At 38.6% G+C, this 16,956-nt stretch overlaps 1 protein-coding gene across 4 annotated transcripts in view; it reads right to left on the bottom strand.

The window, feature by feature from the left end:
- LOC109099349 (transcriptional enhancer factor TEF-5-like) overlaps positions 1-16,956 on the bottom strand; it is a 33,385-nt gene that overhangs the window by 16,243 nt on the left and 186 nt on the right. For all 4 annotated transcript variants that reach the window (XM_019112857.2, XM_019112861.2, XM_019112856.2 and 1 more), the window contains exons 1-2: positions 16,911-16,956; positions 4,408-4,658 (exon numbers count right to left, since the gene is read on the bottom strand). The exon at positions 16,911-16,956 is cut by the window's right edge. In XM_019112857.2, coding sequence (XP_018968402.2) covers positions 4,408-4,546 — 139 coding nt within the window. In that variant the 5' untranslated portion in view covers positions 4,547-4,658; positions 16,911-16,956. The remainder of the gene's footprint in view (positions 1-4,407; positions 4,659-16,910) is intronic.

The raw sequence follows: 16,956 nt of genomic DNA, 5'->3' as shown, positions 1-16,956 counted from the left end.
AACTTTTAGTCATTACTTTTAGTCATTATTTTAGTCAAGCTGCAGTTACCGACATTTATTTTGGTAGCTATTTTATATATAGTTTTCAAACAAAAATAGTCCTTAATTATACTCTCTTATGAGAAATTCAAATAAAATATAGAATATAAAAGAAAAAACTTGAATAAATAATGACAATTTTCATTTTTGGATGAACTATCCCTTTAACGATAGTGAAAAGGGATCAACTTATAAAAAATATAGTTGTTCATATATAATATAGATTATAAAAAATATATATAATTTATAAATTTTAAAAAAGAAGCACAAGAAGAAAAAAGAAGATAGGGTGACCAGACGTGCCATTTTCCCAGGACACGTCCTGGCCAGGATTTCTATATTACCTAAAATATCCACGTTTTGGATTTATTTGCGCTGCGCAGACCAATTGTTGTATGACAAAATACGGTGAGAGCTCTAGAGAGCAGATGACTTTTTGTGCTTCTGAATCGCTCTCACGGTACTTTGATGTCATACACCGGTCGGTATGCTCAGTGCTGCTTCAAGTCCAACACTAATAACACAACCGTTAGATCTGTAGATCCCACCTTCTCACACACCACGATTGGTCGATTACGTTCAATGTCTGCATGTTCTTTGTCAAATGATCATTACCTTCATTAAGTATAAAAAACAGCAATATAGAAATCATTACAAATACACCCCCTGCTAAAACACAACAATATTTCAACCAACATTAAGACAATAAGACATATGAAAGAGATACAAATTAACCTTATTTTTCAGATACAGTAGGTTTACTTAACATTTGTACATTTACTTAACATCTTTTGTTGGTTAACATTAATGACACGGATAACACACCAATTAAAAATACACTCAATTTAAGACGGAAGGCATGCATGTCATACTGACACAGGTTCAGTTTTCACCCACCCGTTGAAAGTTCACTTAATCGATAACTGACTGTTTTTACATGAGATACTCTACACGATAGATATTTGGATTGCTGTGTGTGTATTTGAGCACTGAGAACTGATCGCGTACTGTATTTTAGAACTGAATTACTGGGGCGAGTACAAGAGAGAGAGAGCACTTCTATCAGCGCGATTTCGCCTATCCTTTAAGTTAATTGACAAATTGTGACTCCCAGGAAAAACGGGATGTCTGGTCACTTTACCCCTTCGGGTGCTGAGGCCACTGTTTCAAGATCGCTAGTTTGCGTTTTGGTAGTCTATCCATCCACTGTGGCTGCCATACTGAGACTAGATATGTGAACGCCCCTTATCCGATTGCAATCCAATGACGGACACACATTTTGTGTGACACGACAGTAACCTATAGGATGTATTTTGAATTTCTGGTAGTCCTCAGATAACATTATAGTCAGTTTTTGCTACAGGTTTTGCTTTGTCATTCATCTCACAGATGGGGGAGCAGAAGTTCTCCACGACATCTCCTCAGAGGAGGAAGCTGGGAAGCTTGTGCAACCGAGATGATGCCCTCTCTGAGATGGTCCTAATTCAAAACTTCCTGTGAAAACAGACAACCGTAACTATCAACAAGCTCAATATATGACTACTACTAACATAAAAGGATGCATAATGATGAACAGAGCCACAAATTAGCCTAAATCAGAAAAGACATCGAGATCATTTGCTAAGCGTTAGCGCTGGTGTATTATTTCTCAAACAGCTTTGACACACTGGCGATAAACTAAAATGACTCCAGGTCGAGACTTTAAACAAGCAACTTGGCAAGACATCACAGGTGCAGGATGACAAATCAAGCTCATTATAGCAGCCAGACACTGGATTGGAAAATCGGATTGTTTAACCGGTCTTCCCATGGTGCAACAAGAGTGAACTTTATTAGAAAAGCTGCTTTCTGTTAGAAGACAGCAGGAGTTTTGCAATGAGTAATGAAGCTCTGAGGAACATTTATGGCCGCTAAATGCTAGCGATGATGACCAGAACAAAATAAAACTTGAGCCTTCAGTTTCCAAAGCACACCTGAGACAAAATATTCCTATTGCAAAACATAGTGAGCTGCCTATACTGACATAGATATTAGTGTTGGACATCATAAGTCTGTTCCTGGCATAAAAGATGACATTTTGAGCCCGTAATCTAGTGTAGTCTAAACTGGAAAACTATTGACTGTGACAAAATTGACAAAGCGATGAAAATACGTGTACATATTAGTGTTGGACAGAGCAAGCACAAGATGGTGCAGCAAATTACGACAATTAGGATTCTGGATTCATTTTTTGGGTTTAGGCTTACTTTACTTAATAGTTTTCAGATATATAGTGACAATTCCTCACTGCAACTTTATTAAAATGTCTACAGCAAACTCTGAGAGAGCAAAAACAATCCACAAAGTCACTAGGGCAGTTCTCTCCCTGCCTGCATCAGATAGCCAGACTATTTTAGTGCTGTCTAGTCAAAGTATACATTGCGGCCAGTGAACTTGTGTGCACTGGGGGTGGAAGAGAGAGAGGGGGCATATCAGGAGACTGGCAGGAGTATCGTAACGGAATGGGGCTGTTTGTAAAGAGAGTTGAAGGGCGTGATCTTGTCATACCGAGGGAACAGAGCGGGCCCAAGGGCCTCTGTGTGATAACGCAAGCTACCACAAAAGGACAAAATGCCTGGCTGTTGAAACAAACCTTCTTCATCTGTTGTGAGGGGGATTAGAGCTCGTGTGACAGACGTGGGTGGAGTATTATGGTGGAGGACAAGGCCGCAGAGTTGTGGAATGTGTGTCCCCTTCAAGCCAAAGGGAAAACAAAAGAATGTGGGCTGGTCTCCATAAGCCTTTTCTACATAGAGGGTCAAAGGTCAAAATACCCCAAAGCCAAATGAGCTCATTTGTGTGGGCAATCATATATTAAATCCTGATGCGTACCACATTTGATTAACAAAAGGAATAGGGGTAGGTCATAAAGTCGAGGTTATCAGTGTTACATAGTCTAATCCTGACCTAGTCCATAGTAATTACTGAATATTCATGCTAGTGATTTATAACATCAAAAATGTACCAAAAAATTACCTTAAAGGTGACAGATCATGAAAATCGTACGTCATCGGCATACAGCTCAGATTTGCGATTTGGAGAGACACAACAGAACACTCCATGGTGAAAGTTTGAGCAAAGCATGCTAACTGTTCTGTCTTTGGCTGCACAGATGAGCACAGAACACTGTTTAGAGTCCCAGCCTCAGAGGACACAAGAGAGCAGTGGATTTATTGATTTATTTACTGCATATTGCTGTTTTTTTGCAGGTACGATCTGTAATGACACAGCTCTATTCTGGAAAAGGGGGCGGGGAGCAACAGCTCACTTGCATTTAATGAGACAGGCATGAAAAACAGTGTGTTTCTCCTTCCACTCAAAATAGGCATTTTCAAAATGATATAATAAATGATATGTGGAGTATTTTGAGCTGAAACTTTACAGACACATTCTGGGGACACCACAGACTTATATTACATAGTGTAAAAAGGGGCATAATATGTCTCCTTTAAAGTGTGGTTACATTTATTGTTGTTTGTTGTTTTCATGCCCAAAATCTAGTAATTCACGTGCTTCCTGCTAAAATTTCAATGGATATGTTGTTCCTCTCCTAGAATGGTGCAATGGAAGTAAAATAAAATGAAATACACACTAAATATATTAATAGGCCTAGGATGCATTAAATTGATTAAAAGTGGTAGTCAATACTTTTATATTGTTAAAAAATATCTACAGTATTTTTTTTTACTTTCTATTCATCAAACATTTCTGAAAAACATTTTTCAATATTGATAATATCAGAAATGTTTCTTGAGCAGCATATCAGAAAGGATTGCCGACGCTGAAGCCTGGAGTAATGATGCTGAAAATTCAGCTTTGCATCATATAAATAAAAATATAAAAATATTTCACATTTTTGCTGTTTTTTTGCTGTAAATAAAGTTAAAATATTTGGGACAAAAAAATCACATTTAATATGAATAGGGCTTAAATGCTACATTTCCTTTCAGTTTAATATTCAAAAAAGTCACAATGTTTGTTTTCTATAACTCTAGTTGGCCTGTAAACAATCATAAACTGACCTCCTTTTAGAAACTATGTGCTTGGTAGCAGCCAGACACATCTCTGTAAATATGTAGTAATGTATACACTATGACACCCAAACAAACATGAATCCACTCCTTTAAGTATCAAGTAATTTTAATAACTAATGAGTCGTGTCTCAATCATCCACCCAGCTGACTCATGCTTTATTGTGAATGCTGACTCAAAAGGGAGACCACATTCCTGTCAGTGGATCCCACGTGGGAACGGGAAAATCTGGAGGTGGGGAGTGTCATAAGTTCAGCCTCTGACCGACTTCAACAAAACTCCCACAGCTTGACTCACCATACATCTTGCCTTCGTCTGAAAGGATGATCTTTCTGCGGCCACAGGGGGGATAAATGGCCAGAGCTTCCTGGAAACTCTGTTCGATGTCAGGGCTCCAGACGCCCTCTGCATCGCCGTCCAACCCGGCCTTGTCCATCCCATCCACTCCATCCTCCTGCCCCTCCTCCGGGCTCTCGCTGGTGCTCCACTCGTTGGTTGCAATGGTGGCGGCTCCACCTGGGCCCCTACGTGAGCCCTCACACCCAGGACTAGGAGAGAGACCGAAAGAACAACAGGAGGTCACAATTAAAGAAATAGTTTATCCAAAATTTTTAATTCTTTTTAATGTATTAAAAAAATATATAAATCAATCCCTCCCTCATATTGTGTCAAACCAGTGTGGTGTTATTTCTCTGTGAAACACAAAATAAGGTTGTTTTTTTTTTTGTTTTTTTAGAAAAAATATTCACACAGGTTTTTTTTCTCATGTCTGTTGGCATAAAAATGAAATTCATAGTATCTATTTTTTAAATGTATGTTATTGATGTTACTGTGAAAGATTAATCGATTTATTAAAATTTTAGTTTTTTTGACCTATTCATCAAAAAGTTGATTTTCTGGCAAAACTACATACTTCAATAGAATAGGACTATCATGTTCCGGAAGTAAAACTTCCATTCATTTTCTCCTGAGGGAAAGTGATTTTTAACTATAACTTATAAACCTGTACAGACAGACCTGGTTGCTAGCTTCAAGGTTGTTAATCAATGGTGTATGTATTTCTTCGACCCACTTGTTTGCATTAATTCAATTTACTTTCAAAATATTCATGTTTAATAGTAGAATTTCTGGTGAAAAACTACATTACCCATGATTCTGTGCAGAAAATTCCACCAATCAGAAAGCACACAAAACAAGCTCCATTTAAACCCCGCCCCTTTCTTACAACTGGCTGCAAGATTTTATTCAGATCTGCCTGAATCCAATAAAAAAAAACTTACACATAGAACCAAATGCTCATATTATTATTATTATTTTTTTTACATTTTCGATAATCCATTTCACTCAGATATATCATCATCACTCGGAAGAAAATATCTGTTGCTACTATAGTACCATTTTCATAAAGACTTTGCCATACAGATCATTCGCTATTTTCCAAATCAATCGAACCAATTAGATCGAACCAATTAGATATCACCGGATCACTGATCCACTAAATTAAACTCTAAAACTATATTAGTCAATAAATCTTTTTTTATTATTATTATTATTATTATAGTTGGTTCGGTTCAATTAATCAGTTTGTCTGAACTGAACAATTCATGCAAGAATTTAACTGATTCGTTCATGAATCAGAGATAAGATCACGAACTCTGTAAACCTGTCACAATATGGCCATTGGATGAACAGATTTTCATTTTTGGACTGTTCATCATACAAAACTATCATGTGGATTCTAAAGATTTGAAAAATATAGCACATGAATCACCATAATCATGAACCGTTAAACAACTACATGAAGATTCTTCCAAATATCTAACTTTGTGTTCTGTGGAAGAAGGAATACACAGGTTTGGAAAGACATAAGGTCTCAGCCGACTTTAGAGGAGCTTCAGCTGCCCCTTCCAGGCTGTCTTACAATAATTGGTTAATTGAGATGGCTCAAGACCAATAGGAGGGTTGACAGTAACTATCATTCCAGATGGTGTGACCATGAATCTCCCTTTGGCGCTGGAGCTTCCCCCAACCCTACATTAAATAAAGAATCTTGTGGGATCATATAATTATTTGCATGAGCCCTGTCAATCAGTTTATCCCATTATGTGACAGTGGAAAGAGGAGAAGTGGAAAGGAAAGACAAAATGACTGTCGGAGTGGAGGACACACTGAGCTGCCGAGCAAGGCGCCAGATTTTTCAGACTCCTGATGTCAAGTGAAGTTCAGGTGATGAGATATCAGATACTCAAGGCCGTGCTTTACTGCTTTCGTGAGCTGGAGGGTATTAATAGTAGTGGTACTGAAAATCAAGATAATGAAGGTACTGATAAATTTCCTTGGTGTCAACAAGACAAGCTGAGCAAGATTACAAAATATCACAGCAATACAAAACGGCTGTTCACAAATCAATCAATGCAAGCACTAATAGGGGTTGAACAACACATCAACATTTGTTAATCAGTATTTACGTAACTCAAATACTCAGATAATTGAAAAAAGTGTCCCAATTTCATTGTTTAAAATATAGCACAACAATATATAGCAATAAGCAGCAATATTTACTACATTGATAGGGGAAGTCCTGGCCTAATTGTTAGAGAGTTTAACTCCTAACCCTAAGGTAATGGGTTCGAGTCTCGGGCCGGCAATACCACGACTGAGGTGCCCTTGAGCAAGGCACCAAACCCCCAACTGCTCCCCGGGTTTTGGATGGGTTAAATGCAGAGCACGAATTCTGAATATGGGTCACCATACTTGGCTGTATGTCACATCACTTTCACTTTCACTGATTGGCTTACTAGAAAATTAAAAAAAAAAATTTAAAGCATGAATAATTCCAAATGACTATGAGCAATCACTGACTCAATTAATTGAAGAAGACAGTTTGAAAGAACTGACTCAAACTTTTACTGACACATTAGTAAAACATCTGTAGTCTTAGAAGTTTGAAAGAAATAATCTGATTAAATAATTCAAGTTACTTTTAATGTGTTATCCCCCAACACTGTTGATAATGAACATCGTAATGCAATATCTCTTTTCATAAATATTTGTAACTAAAATTAAAATGCACGATAATTGAAGGTTTGTTTTCATGTGTTTTAATGCATTATACTTTCTAATGAAAAGATAAGCATTATAATGTAATAACTGTGATAACTTATTTATGAGATCATACAATGCATTATTAGGTGCATTAAAGGACAGCGTTTATATTAAATGTAAATATTTTATAACATTATTAATGTCTTTACTGGTACTTTTGATCAATTTAATGTGTCTTTCTTGAATAAAGCTATTAGTTTCTTTAAGCAAAAAATCTTTTGAGTAGTAGTGTATATAGACTTTGTGATCTATCATAACTGTCCCTAATTAAAGTAGAGAGTAAATAAGAGTCAATTTCTCTAAAAACAAACATATTGTCAGACATATATGTTTAGTTCACTGTTTGTCGTCCTGTCTACTACGTCCGTCTCCTGCCTGTTCTGTCCTGGATTTACCCTTGTGTGGATTTTTTAAAGACTATTAGCATTTATCTAGAGATGGGCAGATGAAGCTTTTGATTCTTTTTCCTGATTGTACAGAAAAAGATTCAAAGCCTCAAAGACAGACCCTACCAGTGACATCTAGTGGTCAGCTGCAATTATAGCAACCACTTTCAAATTAAATCACACATCTTGTTGATTCCAGTTTCAACACAAAAGCAGTACTCAGCAATAGCAGCTGTGTCTTCATTCTGAGAATCATTGTTCACACATGAAAGTGTTACTATCTTACTATGAAGCAGGGAGGGAACACCAAGCATTTTACATCTTATAATGAATGAAGCCACGCCAAAGTTTAGAATCAGCCACCTCGCTTGAGGTGTTTCAATGTGACGTATGAGGCCTCAAATGTCATTGGCCACATGATCACGGAGATTTGATACAAGCCTTGACCCTACATTTATCTTCATCTTCTTCGTGTGTTTATCTCACCATAGTGTGACAGAAGACCGGACCAAACAACCAGGGCCGGCGCTCCGCACACGCACATCACGCACTGCGCGTAGGGCACCAAGTGCTTGGGGGGGCACCAAAAAATCTGGGTCGTGAAAAAATCATCACAATAGGCTACTAGTATAAATAACAAATAAAATATTTCTAAAAGCATGTTAATATACAAAAGCAATACAAAAGTAATATAGGCCTAGACCAAATTAGTCGAGAAAAAGGTGAATCTCTGTGCCAGTCTCCCTCTGGTGCCCCCCCTTCCCCACCTCCCAGTGGTCTGTTCGATTATGCCTCAATCAATGTCAAATTTGGCAGACACCGACCTCAGACATGGCCTCGAAAAGGCACCAAGAGTCGGGGGCGGAAAAAAGAAAAAAAAGAAGAGACAGCGGGATGATGCTCGCGCGTCGCTTGCAGGTAAGACAATGTTTTAAATAAAAATGTTAGTTTTGTAGCCCTTGCGTGTAGTATGCATGTCCAGGGGCGTCGGCGCGTCCGCGTCGCTAGTAGTGCAAAAGATCCGGGGCTTTTAGCCCTGCATGTTGAGTCTTTTATTTTAACGGGGTCCGGGGAAATTGTGAAACTTGGGCTGTTAAAGATGTTGTTTGTTTGAGAAGGAAAGGAAGGCCAATCGTTGGGGTCCTCATCGTCATATTTGAATGACAAATAAAGCTAATTTTCCCCGTACGTTACAGATGTGTCACGTGTGCATATACTGTAGCTATTAGTGCAGAACGTTCCCTATTGTAATTTCTTCGCTTCAATACAATGTCTATCTGCCTCAGTCTGAACTTTAGAAAAACCCTGCAACTGAACGTGATGTGATTTTGCCAAATTAGACCGCTTAGATAAAGATTTTTCGTTGTTGTACTATGGCATGCGGTCATTTTCAAGAGGTTCGGCCAAGGGCGACATCTGTTGGTGAAACTGCAATAAGAAAAAAAAAAAAACACAATCTCAGTGTTTGTATATTTTCATATTCACAGAGTTGTCAAATTATTAGGGCTGGGAAAAGATTAATCTCGATTAATCGCATCCAAAATAAAAGTTTGTGTCTACATGATATATGTGTGTGTACTGTGTATAATTGCATGGTTATTTGCAGTTTAAAATGTGCACTTTAAAATTCATACTTCATAAAATTCATACACTTATACTGTTAATTGCACTAAACTTTTTTTGCACTTTTAACTTTCTGTGTTTACATTGTTCAGTTCCAATTATTCATTTGCAGCAGTTATTTTGGAAGTAAAGAGAACCTAACTAAGAAATTCTGAATGGTAGTTATTTCTTTGGTGGGTGGGTGGGTGGGTGGGTTTTGGTTGGGGAGGGGAGGGGAGGGGAGGGGAGGGGAGGGGAGGGGAGGGGGGGGCACCGCCAAGCATTTGTGCTTAGGGCACCCAAATGGCTAGCGCCGGCCCTGGTCCCATCTCTACATTTATCTTCATCTTCTTCGTGTGTTTATCTCACCATAGTGTGACAGAAGACCGGACCAAAGAAGTGAAAGTGTGCGGCGGGTTATCCAAATGTTTTGGTTTCATTTTGTAAGTTTTTTTGTTGTTGTTGTTGTTGTTTTTTCGTGTATGGATTGGGCGGCGAAATTCTCAGCTGTGGCTTGGGAGAATTATCACTGAACTGGAGGGAGCCATGCTCCAGCCTCTAAGTCCTAGACTCCACCTCGGCCCTTTAACCCAGTGACTCCACCATGTCTCCTAGCTCCCTCCTCTCTGCCGTGGCCTGTCGGTCCACCAGCTCCGCCGGACTCACTTGTCCCTCGGCTCCGCCTTGGTCAGTCGTCCAACATTTGTCGCCTTGGGACTCCACTCCTCCTGCTACAACTCATTCCTCCGGGTCTGTCAGGCTGCTCCTTCCCTCTGGCTCCACCTCAGTCCTCTGTCGCTCCGGCTCATCTGTGGCCTTCCGGAGCCCCTCCTCTGCCTCGGTCGCCGGAGACATCTGCTCCGCCTTGGCCCTCCAGATCCTCCCTGTCGCCCTGGCTCTTCGGCTCTCCATCTCCACCTTGGGCTCCACCACCAGCTGCTCCACCACCGTCGGTCGGCCCCCTGGAGCCGTCAGCCCTTCCTCCACCTTGACTCCTCCCTCCATCGTCCTCCTCCCGGGTGTCCGTCCTCCACCCGAACCTTCTCCAGTATTGTTTGCCTGCCTTCCTTTCAGCCCTTTGCCATCCCCTGTCTCCATACCAAATCCACTCATTTGTCCTCCTCCAAAGTCCCCCTCTGTCCCTCTCTTTGTTGTTCCTGCGGCGCAAGGTCGCGCCTTCCGGGAGGGGGTGAACTGTCACACCCCATTGGACTTTTGTTGTGTTTTCATTCCTCATGTGTTCTGTAAACCTAGTTTTCCCCTTTTGGTTCAGGTGTGTATCATTAATTACCCTCATCAGCCCTCCTATTTAAGTTGTGTTCAGGTCACTGTTTGTCCTCCAGTCTACTATGTCCCTACATATGTCTCCTGCCTTTTCTGTCCTGGATTTACCCTTGTGTGGATTTCTTTTTTTTTTTTTTTGTGATCAACTGTTTTTCATTGTTTTTAGTTCAACAAAACAATATCCATTTAAACAAACAAAACAGGAAAGGGTAAGCAACAGACATATCAATATTTTTACAATCTGAAAGAAGAAGAAGAAGAAGAAGAAGAAGAAGAAAAAAGCCAACAACAACAAAAAAAACACCCTTTTATAGTCATTCCTTTATATAATCCAAAATTTTGCCCTTGTGTGAATTAATTAAAGACTATTTGCATTTATCTTCATCTTCTTTGTGCGTTTATCTCACAGTAGCATGACACATATAGGCATTCATCTTAAGGAAATTAGAATTTGTGTCTTCATCCTTTAAAGAAGTCACTGAGGCCATATGCAAAATGAATGTGAAAAACAGCGTAAAGTAATAAGAACTGCCCACAAAGCATTTTTGTGGCCATGAATTTGGTGAACGCTCCTCTGCATTCAAACATACTGCAACTTTCTCCAAGACATAAACGCTTTACAATAGATTTATCACTGCTAAGCTATGTTTAACTACATCTGTGGTTGATAAAAAGTGAAAAACATCACTAAAAATTTTTCTGGCCCAAATCCATTAAAACCATGTCTAAAACCGAGTCTAAAATATTTACAGAATTTTTAGTTGAGGAATTTAAGTATTCATCCAAAATAGTGACTCTAATAACCATAATATGGCAAATATGCAAGAAAAACCACCAAAAAATACTGGACTCATGAACAGCATGAGTGGAGCTAAAGTGGTTATCATAAGGAGGAACTAGGCCTAGAGGACCAATGGTATGGACCTACAGAGAGCGAAGGGCTGACATTCCAGACATGCCCTTATTAAGAAAGCCACAGTGTTGCTAACACACTCTCTGTCCGTCTCTCTCTCTCTCTCTCTCAGGAGATCTGTTGTGTCACCCGCACCTCCGTCCTTCTCCTCTTCTCTCCTTCCCTCTCGTTTACAAGCACCCCAGTCCAAAAAAGGCCTGAAGAACATGGAAATCATAGGGGGTGGGAGTGGGAGTGTGGGTTGCCTGACCAATTTAGGCATCCACTAAGGCTCAGGAAACACACAGAGCTCTCCCCAAGGACAATACTGCTGTTTTAGGTGTACTGGGTTCATAACACAGCACTACTCCTAGCCAATGGTATCTGGAAATAAACACCAAGACTGGATAACATACTAGTACTGAGGGCCAAAAAGCACATAAATAAATGAATGCGCCAGCAAACAACTTTCTAGACCTGAAACTGTCACATAGCCAAATGAACTAGAAACCACACATATCATTAACAGTCAACATACACACTAGTTGTTCAGCTGTTTCTTTCTTAAAGCATGTGAATTGTTGTGCATTTACTCACTTATGTTTGAGTATTTATGTGAAGTGCTGATGAGTAAATATTGACCTTGGTTTCAAGCATGTGGCCTTATCTGTGAGCAGACATCATGAAAAGGTCACCCGCCGACACCAGCAGCGCTTGGCCTCTAAAGAGACATTGGGTTACAGAATCAAGTGACAAACCAAAAGCATCCAACACTCTTGATGGATAACCAGTGTTCATTAAAGAAGCATCTTGTCTAAACCTTTAACCACACATTGTGCTATTATAAACATTTTGAGGGGGATTTATTTGACTGAATTTGCAAGGACATCTTGTTTTTGCTGAATGAATTCTCAAGAAACCTCTAATGAATGCCGGCTTCATATATTCACCGCAAAATCAACAAAAAAAAAAAAAAAACATTCTTTTTTAGTGATTCACAAATTCATTCTGAGTTTATCTGACAGAGGCTGAGCCGCACAGACAGGAGGCAGTTCTCTTTGGAGACTTGGAAAAACAGCTGCAATGCTTGTCAACAGGGAAAAGGCCTTTGCTCATCAACAACCCTCCTCTTGCACACTCCACACTGACACACACACCCTTTCACAAAGAACAACAGGGCAACAAGTAGACGAGCAGCTGCTGCCCTAGATCGGATTACAGATAAGGACGGCATTTTAAGGCATGGGCAAGTTAAGCTGAACCCTCTGATGGTTTAATGGGCCGTTAAGAGAATATATGAATCTAAATGCTGTATCGACGTCAGTTTAAGTGTGTTTTATTTCACCAGGCAACTTGACAACATCCTGCTAACACTGCCCTACATGGAGAAGCGCTTTGCCTGTTTTAGAGTATGATCTTCAAAACTGTCTAAACCAAAATATAGATGCTTTGAAGAAATGCCTTCTAAAAAAAAAATTCTAAAAACTTTCAGGAACACATTTGTTTCTAATCTGCACGACATTCAAATATATTTATCAAGTCTTCCAGATAACAGAGTGAGGAGAACGGCTACTACACTGACACGTCCAGATCACTGAGAGCCTAAGCTCTTTATATACATGGTAGGTGGAAGACTGCACATTGGACACACAAAAGAGACAAAGATATGTTAAAAAGAGGCAAGATTGAAGTGTCTCTCTCTTCCTTCCGTGGACCCAACCCATGTCAAACCTGTACAACCTGCTACTGCAGTTTATGAGAATCCCAACCCCCTTTCTTCAAGGAGCATCATTTAAATTTACTGCATTTTTTCCTCTTTCTTACGAAAGCCGGAGGCCAAGTACAGCCTAAGAGTGCTGCACTTTTTTCTGTAGATTGATAATATCAAAAGTAAAATTTAGTTACTCATTACTTTAGTTACTCAATCAAAAAAGTTAGTTACTCATAATGAAGTTACTAAATAAAGCCATAACTGATGTCATCAAATCATATTTTATGTAAAAGTTAGCAGCTATGGTGAATAGATAACAACAACGTATCTATATATTGTATATATATATAAACTTATGTCTAATTTTAATTACTAAGAAGATGAGGAAAATAAGATGGGTTGAATCCCTTTAGAATTTTGAAACAGGAATGAAAATATACAGCTTTTGCTCATAACAAATGGAAACGAAAACAATTTGTTTTTATTATTATTATTTATTATTGTATTAATTTTCGGGTAAAAAAGATAAATTTAGTTGACGTTGAAATTACGAAAAATTTGTGTTGAAATCACGAAAAACAACTATTTTACTATTATGACACCACAATAATTTCAACAATCAATTCTAATATGGATAGTGATGAGAAAAGAAATTATATAGCAACGGAGTGAGAAATAGGACTGTTGCAAGCTGGATTTGAACTCTCATTTCCCACATGAGCACCAATGCTCAATATGTCAAGGAAATAACTACCAGGTATCTTTATGAATAAAGGTGCCACAACACTAGAGGATTTGGAATGGTGTGTAAAGAGCAAAGAGACTACAGTGAATGTCATTTCTAAAATCACAACTGACCCTTTCTCTTACCAGTTATTTTCAGCCAATGGAAGCCTGAAGTATGGGACATAGAAAAGCTACAATTTACTCAACTTTTGATTGCATGACAGAGCATCACTTTCACAGATTCTTGATTGTCAGTAGTGCTCTCTGATGTAATCCCTGGCATGTAGCTGCCCCCAAAACCATCATACAGTGTGTGTTTACATATTTACAATGATCTCCAATGGGGCTTTCTCTCAGACTCCCAGAGGCTCTCTGTCCATCACCCAATTTCCTCTCCAGACATTCATACACCCTAAATCCTTACTAACATGCCTGTGGTTGCCAACATGTGGCCCATGTAACATATGTAGCCATTCCATATCATATTATATCATATATGTAGCCATTCCACAGCACATCAATTCATCTGGCAACAGTCATCGAAAAACAGTGAAATCACCACTCACAGATCTCATAAATCACTGACTTGGAACATTTCATATAAACACAAACCCCACAAATATTGAATTCTAAATGGTTGTAATCAACATTCAACAGATACTGAATGTCAGGCATTTTAAATATTTTAGTCACAATGCTTTCTGAGATTGTTTTATGCATGAAGAATACATGTGATGCTCCTTTAGAGTTTGGCTCAATCAAGCTGTCTTGTCAGGTAGCATAATTAATTCTCCTACTTTAAAGGGATAGTTCACCCAAAAATGAAAATTCTGTCATTAACTACTCACCCTCATGTCATTCCAAACCCCTAAGACCTCCGTTCATCTTCAGAACACAAATTAAGATCATTTTGATGGAATGTGAGAACTCTCTGACCCTCCGTAGACAGCAAGGATACTACCACGATCAAGGATCAAAAAAACGTATCAAGAACACCAGGTTAAATAGTCCATGTGACATCAGGGGTTCAACGTAATTTTACGAAGCTACGAGAATACTTTTTGTGCACAAAGAAAACAATAATAACATAATTTATTCAGCAATTCTTCTCCCAGAGTTACCGTCTTCCGCCATTTTGGAAAGTAGCCACTGAATGTAATCAACGTAATCAGCGTAGTACATTCAGTAGAAAGCGTGCGCATGCTGAACGTAAACAATGCTGATTACGTTCTGGACCACTCTCCAAAATGGCAGAAAACTCGGGAACAAGAATAAATTACATTATTATTGTTTTCTTTGTCTAAGAATCCATCACACATGGTTGGTCTAAAACGACCAACACCAGACGATTAACAGGAAATTATACAACGAGTGACAATTTGGAAGTCTGGATTAACAGACGCACCACACCTGACCTCCACACCCCAGGTGCTGAGATGCACAAAAACAGGTCAAGGTCAAACTTAAAATCTAGGCCTAAGGACGACAGAACTGTTACTGTTCCTCACACGGTGTACTTGTCTGAAGCACAAAGAACACACTGCAATGCTATTTAAAGCAGTGAGCTCACCAAACACACTTGTCATGTTTTGAGGCCCCCTTGAAGCTTCACAGCCAGTGTTAAGAAAATTCTCTAACATTCACAGAGGAATAAAAATAATCTGAAAATATTCCATGTTCTAAACATTTTGTAATATTATTGCCTGAATGAATTGATATATAAATAAAATACCATACTCTGTTCTTGCTTAACAGATATTCAGATTTAAAAAAGAAAAAAAAAATGTCAGGAAATTAAAAAGATGGTGTTCTTATAATAATAATAATGATGATGAATCTAACCGGATGCACCTGAAAGCATTTAGTGGCCGGTCACTGAATATTCTGTTGGGATAACATCTATAGGGGAGCATCTATGTGAGAGAAGAGTTCATACTTCAACAAGTGTTCTGAAGGAACCTTCTGGAGTTGTTTTTGTCTTGGCACCACTGTTACAGTCTGTCACATTTGTTACAAGAAATTCCCCTCTGATTGCTCACCATAACCTTTCACAACCTGAAAAACCTGATCAGTCTCTGCACGGCGAAACTGAGGGGTGCGCTGAGCTGACACTGAACCAAGATGCACGAGATCTTAAATGATTAACAAGACTATTTCTGATGAATGGGATTATTACACTCCCTCTAACAGCTGTAAGTGAATCATACTGATCATTTTACGCACAACGCCAGGCATTATAATTCAAGACAGAGAAAAACACTAAGCAGTCTAATTTAGTCATGAATAGGCTGGGTTTTATGAGTTATTTTTACAGGCTTAAAGCTAATTAACCTACATAAAACACAAAGACCTTGCCAATATTACATGAATTCTTAGCCACTTTTCTTGACACACATTTATACACTTTCAACTTTTTAGAGCATGGTTTAAACTTCTTAAAGTTTATTCTAGAATCATAAACAGTGGTTTTAAATGCTTTTATGATTACATGTTATACAGCTGGCCTGTTTTTAATAACTAAATAAAAGAAAATTCTGGATTTTAAGACAATATTTGATCACGTCATTTAGAAAAGCAACAATTTTCATTTAGTTACAAAGATCAGGGTATACTTTTGATAATTCTATTACATATTCCATATCATTTATGTATATTAGAACATTTAACAACAAACACAACTTCAAAATGATTCAATTAATGCATTGACCAGAAGATGCACACACTAGTTAGTTTAATGTAAAAAAAAAAAAAAAAAAAAAAAAAAAAAAAATATCAATCCTTATTTGTTCTCCATTAGAAAATATTTGGAGGCAAGCAGTGAAACCATAATTAAATGTGAATAAATTATTTGCTCCACTGAATTAGCTACTAGGCTACAAACTTTCTCTTACTCATCATACAGTGCTCATATTCCACTGATGCATGCGCGTATTGAAATATCAGTATTAAGTTTACATCTGTAATGCAAGGTGTGTGAGTGAGTCACTGAAGCAGCTCCGAAAAAAAATGCCAAAAATGAGAATAATGTAAAAACTGCAGCGCGAGCGCGATGACTGCAGGAAACAAAGGAGCTCAACAAGAGTTTTGCACTTACCTTAAAAGCAAACCTCTGCTCTACTGTGGCCAAAAAGGGGTTTCAG

This window comes from Cyprinus carpio, chromosome B23 (genome assembly GCF_018340385.1).
Source record: "Cyprinus carpio isolate SPL01 chromosome B23, ASM1834038v1, whole genome shotgun sequence".
Classification (NCBI taxonomy): Eukaryota; Metazoa; Chordata; class Actinopteri; order Cypriniformes; family Cyprinidae; genus Cyprinus; species Cyprinus carpio.
Note: the sequence above shows the minus strand (reverse complement) of the source record. Positions and strands in the feature narration are given on the sequence as shown.